The following is an 8,319-nucleotide window of genomic DNA, read 5'->3' as shown; positions in this document are numbered from 1 at the left end:
TGTGCATGTCATATTTTTTGTTTTTGTTTTAATATAAATTTATTTTAATTGGAGGCTAATTACTTTACAATATTGTATTGGTTTTGCCATACATCAACATGAATCCACCATGGGTGTACACGTGTTCCCCATCCTAAACCCCCCTCCCACCTACCTCCCTGTAACATCCCTCTGGGTTATCCCAGTGCCCAAGCATCCTGTATCATGCATCGAACCTGGACTGGCAATTCATTTCATATATGATATTATACATGTTTCAATGCCATTATCCCAAATCATCCCACCCTCTCCCTCTCCCGGAGTCCAAAAGACTGTTCTATACATCTGTGTCTCTTTTACTGTCTCGCATACAGGGTTATCATTACCATCTTTCTAAATTCCATATATATGTGTTAGTATACTGTATTGGTGTTTTTCTTTCTGGCTTACTTCACCCTGTATAATAGGCTCCAGTTTCATCCACCTCATTAGAACTGATTCAAATGTCTTCTTTTTAATGGCTGAGTAATACTCCATTGTGTATATGTACCACAGCTTTCTTATCCATTCATCTGCTGATGGATATCTAGGTTGCTTCCATGTCCTGGCTATTATAAACAGTGCTGCGATGAACATTGGGGTACACGTGTCTCTTTCAATTCTGGTTTTCTCAGTGTGTATGCCCAGCAGTGGGATTGCTGGGTCATAAGGCAGTTCTATTTCCAGTTTTTTAAGGAATCTGCACACTGTTCTCCATAGTGGCTGTACTAGTTTGCATTCTCACCAACAGTATAAGAGGGTTCCCTTTTCTCCACACCCTCTCCAACATTTATTGCTTGTAGACTTTTGGATCACAGACATTCTGACTGGCGTGAAATGGTACCTCATTGTGGTTTTGATTTGCATTTCTCTGATAATGAGTGATGTTGAGCATCTTTTCATGTGTTTGTTAGCCATCTGTGTGTCTTCTTTGGAGAAATGTCTGTTTAGTTATCTGGCCCATTTTTTGTTTGGGTCGTTTATTTTTCTGGAATTGAGCTGCAGGAGTTGCTTGTATATTTTTGAGATTAGTTGTTTGTCAGTTGCTTCATTTGCTATTATTTTATCCCATTCTGAAGGCTGTCTTTTCATCTTGCTTACAGTTTCCTTTGTTGTGCAGAAGCTTTTAATTTTAATTAGGTCCCATTTGTTTATTTTTCCTTTTATTTCCAATATTCTGGGAGGTGGGTCATAGAGGATCCTGCTGTGATTTATGTCAGAGAGTGTTTTGCCTATGTTCTCCACTAGGAGTTTTATAGTTTCTCATCTTACGTTTAGATCTTTAATCCATTTTGAGTTTATTTTTGTGTAGGGTGTTAGAAAGTGTTCTAGTTTCATTCTTTTACAAGTGGTTGACCAGTTTTCCTAGCACCACTTGTTAAAGAGATTGTCTTTTCTCCATTGTATATTCTTGCCTCCTTTGTCAAAGATAAGGTGTCCATAGGTGCGTGGATTTATCTCTGGGCTTTCTATTTTGTTCCATTGATCTATATTTCTGTCTTTGTGCCAATACCATACTGTCTTGATGACTGTGGCTTTGTAGTAGAGCCTGAAGTCAGGCAGGTTGATTCCTCCAGTTCCATTCTTCTTTCTCAAGATTGCTTTGGCTATTCAAGGTTTTTTGTATTTCCACACAAATTGTGAAATTATTTGTTCTAGCTCTGTGAAAAATACCATTGGTAGCTTGATAGGGATTGCATTGAATCCATAGATTGCTTTGGGTAGTATATTCATTTTCACTATATTGATTCTTCCGATCCATGAACATGGTATAGTTCTCCGTCTATTAGTGTCCTCTTTGATTTCTTTCACCAGTGTTTTATAGTTTTCTATATATAGGTCTTTAGTTTATTTAGGTAGATATATTCCTAAGTATTTTATTGTTTTTGTTGCAATGGTGAATGGAATTGTTTTCTTAATTTCTCTTTCTATTTTCTCATTATTGGTGTATAGGAATGCAAGGGATTTCTATGTGTTGATTTTATATCCTGCAACTTTACTGTATTCATTGATTAGTTCTAGTAATTTTCTGGTGGAGTCTTTAGGGTTTTCTATGTAGAGGATCATGTCATCTGCAAACAGTAAGTTTTACTTCTTCTTTTCCAATTTGGATTCCTTTTATTTCTTTTTCTGCTCTGATTACTGTGGCTAAAACTTCCAAAACTATGTTTTATAGTAGTGGTGAAAGTGGGCACCCTTGTCTTGTTCCTGACTTTATGGAAAATGCTTTCAATTTTTCACCATCGAGGATAGTGTTTGCTGTGGGCTTGTCATATATAGCTTTTATTATGTTGAGGTATGTTCCTTCTATTCCTGCTTTCTGGAGAGTTTTTATTTCTATAGGATTAAAAATATCATTAGCTATGTGTTAGCAATACTACCCAAAAGTCAAAGAAACACTAGAAGAAAGACAAGGGAAGAGAAAATCCCTAATGTGAAATTTTGAGTCAAATATTGAGTTTCCAGCATTTATTGCTTGTAGACGTTCAGGATGGGGAACACATGTATACCTGTGGCAGATTCATGTTGATATATGGCAAAACCAATACAATATTGTAACAATATTTTTTAACTTTTATTGTAAAGTTAAAAAATAAAATTAAAAAAATTAAAAAAAAAATATTGAGCCTCCAAAGACACCAGGGTTAAATTATCTTCATACTGTGTAAACAATTTCCTAAGTCTGTATTTCCTCGAGGATTTGCATGTAGAGGCTCCTGAGAAAATCTCTTTATCAAATCCCTGAGAACTTGAAACTCATATTATTATTTTGAAAATCAAGACTGCTGTTTGGATCCCTTTTTGTGATTTAATAATCACCTCTGGGCAAAACCTTAATTAAAAATCATAATCTTCATCTGACTGACTCTCAGAGCAAAAGAAATGCTAAGACTTATAAATGCTCTGAGCCCCTCCACAGGAATGGAGGAGATGAGGTGAGTTCAGTTCTGCTGCCTCTTGCAGCAGAAGATCTCTTCCTCTTTGGAGAGCCACGGTGGAGGGGGAACCACAAAGACAGTTCTGATGCCAGTAGGCAAAGAAGAGTGAGCATTGAATCCTTTTTGTTTTTACATCTTTTACAACCCATAGCCATTGGAAAGTAACAGGTTTTTCTGCTTCCCCCAGTTCTGGCCCTGAGATAGAGACGACTAACGGGTCTGTGGGAGAGGAAATTAGAAATTAAAGGTAGTGTTGAAGTCAGTGGGTTTGCAGTGTTACTAAGCTTTGTACCCTTTAGGGAATTTCTTATGCAGGAGACCCAAGTTCTAGGCCAGACTTAATGATTTCCTTGTTGTGTATGCTTGGGAAGCCAAAGGTTCTCTCTGAGTCTCTGTTTCCCCAGCTCTGCTGTGGACTTGTGATTATGATCACCCCCTACACAGTGTCCAGTCTGGATTGGTAGCTAGCACAGGATAGATGAAGTGTGGTGAGTAAATATTAACAAATACAAACTTAAGCAGGAGAAGGAATAAAATCTGTTAGCGACAAATTGAGGGAAGAAAAGGTGAGAAATGCATGCTCTTTTTATATTCTCTTGCACTCTTACATTCTCCCAGTATTACTATGCTGATGCCCACGCCCCCCCACCACACCCCCCACTCCAAGGCACTTGCCTTTCTCGGTATGAGCAGAGCCAGATCCATTATTTATTTATTTCTGTAAAATAGTTAAGCCTCAGCAGAGTCTTTGGGCTTCTTGGCTCCTGAATGGACTGGGCATGACATTGCATGGGGAATCTGAGTTCTGCCTGAAATATGACTCTATTCTCCTATCTTTCAGATCTCACTGGAAGAGAATGGATATTGGAAACAGCTCATTGGTCACTGAGTTTATCCTTGTGGGTTTAACTAAACATCCGGAGATCCAGGTGCCCCTGTTCTTCCTCTTCTTGGGAATTTACATAATCACCGTGGCAGGAAACCTGGGCTTGGTCACTCTAATTAGACTGACTTCTCACCTCCACACTCCAATGTACTACTTCCTCCTTAATTTATCCTGTATTGATCTCTGTTACTCTTCTGTCATCACCCCCAAACTGTTGGTAAACTTTCTGTCAAAGAGGAACACCATCTCCTATGCAGGATGCATGACTCAGCTGTTTTTCTACTGCTTCTTTGTCAATGCAGAGTGCTATGTACTGACAGTGATGGCCTATGATCGCTATGTGGCCATCTGCAAGCCCCTGTTGTACAAGGTCACCATGTCCCCTCAGGTCTGCTCTCTAATGGCTGTGATTGTATACTTGGGGGCCTTTATTGCTGCCTGGGCCCACACAGGATGCATGTTGAGGTTGACCTTCTGTGATGCCAACACCATCAACCACTACATGTGTGACATCCTCCCCCTCCTGGAGCTCTCCTGCACCAGCACTCACATCAATGAACTGGTGGTTCTCATCATCGTTGGCTTTGATGTTGGTGTGCCTGGCCTCACCGTCACTGTTTCATATGCTTTTATCCTTTCCAGTATCCTCCACATCAGTTCCACAGAAGGAAGGTCCAAAGCGTTCAGTACTTGTAGCTCACATATAATTGTTGTTTCTGTTTTCTTTGGGTCAGGGGCATTCATGTATCTTCATCCTTCTTCTGTTTTGTCCATGAACCAGAAGAAAGTGTCCACTGTATTCTATACCATTTTGGTGCCTATGCTTAATCCTCTGATCTATAGCTTCAGAAATAAGGAGGTTAAGGTTGCCCTGAAAAAAACCTTCAGTAGAAAAATATTTTTCTGAACTGGAACAGTATTAATCATGATAATAGAATACACCTTTCTTTCAAAATCTTTTTTTTTTCTATATAGAGTTCTTTCACACAGGATGAAGTGAGGTATAATAGAAAGACTTTGATTTAGAAGGTTGGGTTGAACACTCTGCAAAGTATGGATATACTGTTACTTTAGTGTTATTGGGAAGAAATTGATGCAACTTAATATTTGTAGCAAAGAATTGGGGGTCTAACAGTTGTGAAATGTATTCCTTCCTTCTTTGTCTTCTTCCTCTATTTCTATCTTCCCTCCCAGTGCTTTCCTCTTAAAAATCAGAATTTCACACCTTTTTAAAGTAAGTTGACTAGTTCATAGCAGATAAGAATGTTCTGATTATGGAAAATTTCTACACAGAAAACAAAGATAGGACTCACATTTGAACTTCAAACCTATGTTTAACTGACTAATATCTCTCTTTGAATACTCTATAGGTATCTGAACTTATAAGAATCAACTTAATCACAGAAACATCACTAAGACTACCAAACTCTCTTCTTTTCTTTTGGTCTCTGTCATTGTGAATGGCACCATCCTCTACTTAATTGCTCAAATCCCAAATTGGTATCTTTCTTGCTCCCCCTCTCTTTACTTGTCCTCCACACCCAGTTTATCAATTACTAACAATTCTTGTTCTTATGAACATTTCTCATCATTTCTCATCCAGACACCAGCCTTCCAACTGGCTTCTCACTTTCTTATCTTTCCCCTTAGAATCCACTCTCCACACTGCAACCAGAATGCTCTTTCCATACTTCAAATAAGATTACATTTACCTTGGTTTAGTCTGTTCACTGGAATTTCTTTCAAGGTAAAACCAAATTTCCATACTAGGCCAAGCAAGAATCTTTCTGTTTGCACCCTGCTCACCTCTCCAGCCTGATCTTCTGTCACTGCAACTCCTTCCTTCCTGTTTCTTTCCAGTACCCTGCTAAAGTTATATTGAACTTTCCCAAATTAAATAAACTCTTGTTGCTTTGCATTACTTTTCTACAAGCTCTTCTCTTAGTCTGGAACACCCTCATATACAAAGAGTCCTTTGTCTTACTTATTCAGACTGTTTATCTTTCAGGTATTAGGTTATCCAGAACTCCAGGAGATCTTTCCTGGACAAAAAGATGGGTAGGTGACCTTCAGGGTATATGCTTACCCTCTCTTGGCACATTCCACTGTACTGGAAGTTCTTTCCTTCTTAAATATTCAATCTCACTCTATGTATTTAATGATAAGAAAACTTTAAGTTATTTATTTGCAGGAAAAAGTTTAGTTCAATACAAGGGAATATGTTATGTTAGAAATATGTTTATTTATTCAACTTGGATTTTCAAAACTAGGATAAGAATCACATGATAACTCATAGAGTGCATAGAGGGTTTCTCTTGTTTTCATTTTTCTACCTTTCCATGAAAACACATTTTTCTCACTGAACAATGAGGCTTCCTCCCTGGTTATATTCAACATGCTTTCTTTTTTCTAGCATGCTTTTATTACCTATTTATAATCCACCTTGTTTTCTGTCGATGTTTTAGGTATCAGTTGAATGGAAACCTGTCTAATCCACCTTGCAAAGTTTAGGTGCTCTCTTTTGTATTTCCCAGAGTGTAGCAGTCAGGACTGACATGAAGTAATGAGAGCAATTTTCACAAGCTTTTCTAGTCATATGATTATCTGTCTTCCCTGTGAGGGAAGACACCTTGGGTATCTTCTTGATTATATCTCTAGGGCTTAAAATAGTGTTGGATGTTTAGTAAAGGCTCAGTAATTATGTCTGGAATAAGTGAATGCTTATATTTGATTTTAAACTTTGAGTCATAGAGAAGAGATATTTGGGGAGAAGATGAGTCATTCTAATTATTACCACTTCTCCCTCCTAGATCGGTTTTTGTAGCAGTTTACTTCCACAGTGCTTTTCTCAATGCACAGGGATGGAAAACAAAGATGCATTTATTTTTATGTAGGTTGTTGTGTGTATTTAATAGTCAGGAAATGAAGGTATGAGTTGGACTGACTCCTAGAAGCCCATTAGGGTGAGCAAGCTCACTGTTTCTAGTTTAGATTTTTACTACCTGGGTTTAAATTTCAGTTTTGCCATTTGCTAAATACACGACTCTGAAAAAGTTACTTAACATTTCAGAATATCTGTTCCCTCATTTCCAAAATTAGAAAAATAATAGTACCAATTCAAAAGGACTTTTGTGAAGGTTGTTATTTATTTGCTTGGGATTCAAGCTACAGTAAATGAGGTATAGTCTTGGATTTGACCCTACGTAGTAGTATCATTTCATTTTTAGAGCCTCGGTTTAATAATATGAAAAATAAGATGCTTGGCTGGATGATAACTTGTGTTCTATTCATTAAAAAATCTTGCAATCACTGTGTCTCAGTTTCTTGACTTATATGCTAAAAGAACTGAACTGAATTAATCATTCTTAACTTGGGTATGTCTTAGAATCATTCAGAATAATAATTAATATTATTATCTTCTCTTTCATTTTAAGACCTACTGTGTCAGAATACATCTGACATCAGGGCTCAAGAATATGCCTTTTAAAATTCTTTTCAAATGATTATATTACTGTTTGGTTAGTAATTAATTACTGTTAGTTAGTTGGTGATTTGGAGCTTTCCACTTCTAATGTTCTGTGATTTTAAAATTGTCTCTGGACAAGAATTTATGTGGGCACATATAAACTTTAATAATAAGCAATTTCATGGTATCAAGAAAGTTAATTAGCTATTTCAAGAAGGAAAGAGGAGTCAATAGTATTCAGTGCTGTAGAGAGTTTAGATGGCCTTTGCACTGGGGATCTATAAACTCTGGAAGATAATATTATGGAAATGATAGAAGCAGAAGTCTGATTGCAGTTGATTGACTAGTAGAGGACAGGGAGGGAGTAGAACATATTCATAGATTACTCATGTGAGTATTCTTCTAATCTCAGGGTGGGTGCAGAAAAAGAAACTATAAGGAAAACTTTTTCAAAAACTTAGTGAAAACTTCTGTAAATATAAAAATAGACAATAACTTTCACCTTTTGCAATACGCTGAATTAGATACTCTGGTGGACCCCATTTCTACAAAATAGCTAGATCTTGCATCAGATGTCATATACATCAAATTGTCCAATAAAATATACAGGAAATTGCCAAGGGGAACAGGAATGCACACTTCTTGTATGGCGAGACCGAACTTCTGTGACGCCAATATTGTCAACCACCATCTTTGTGATATACTTCTTCTGCTTCAACTTTCCTGCACGAGTACCTGCAACAGTGACCTTGTGGTTTGTCTTCTAATAAGATGATCATTTTGATTCACACTAGCACTACTTTCACCTATACTTTTATCATCTCCAGTATTGTCTCCGTCAGCTCCACGGAGAGCAGAGCTAAAGCTCTGATTCAGTACCTCAGTACCCAAGGTTCTCATATAATGACTCTTTCACTTTTCTTCTGGGCAATAGCATTCATGTACCTCACAGATTCTAATGTAGAGTCTATGGGCTGGGGAAATGCGATCTCAGTCTTTCATATAAATGT

The 8,319-nt window shown here is 37.5% G+C and overlaps 1 protein-coding gene across 1 annotated transcript; it reads left to right on the top strand.

Moving 5' to 3' along the window:
• The first annotated feature begins 3,703 nt into the window (after positions 1-3,703).
• Positions 3,704-4,750, top strand: LOC123465842 (olfactory receptor 8B8-like). Its single transcript, XM_045165901.1, has one exon. It carries the CDS (start codon positions 3,737-3,739, stop codon positions 4,748-4,750), a length of 1,014 nt encoding a protein of 337 aa, XP_045021836.1. The 5' UTR covers positions 3,704-3,736.
• The last annotated feature ends 3,569 nt before the right edge of the window (positions 4,751-8,319 follow it).

Source organism: Bubalus bubalis, chromosome 5, assembly GCF_019923935.1.
Source record: "Bubalus bubalis isolate 160015118507 breed Murrah chromosome 5, NDDB_SH_1, whole genome shotgun sequence".
NCBI classification, from domain to species: Eukaryota; Metazoa; Chordata; class Mammalia; order Artiodactyla; family Bovidae; genus Bubalus; species Bubalus bubalis.
The sequence above is the reverse complement of the archived record's forward strand: the minus strand, read 5'-3'. Positions and strand labels throughout refer to the sequence as shown.

Coding starts and splice junctions, on each gene's coding strand:
- LOC123465842 (XM_045165901.1), top strand. CDS start 3,737: ATGACATTGCATGGGGAATCTGAGTTCTGCCTGAAATATGACTCTATT.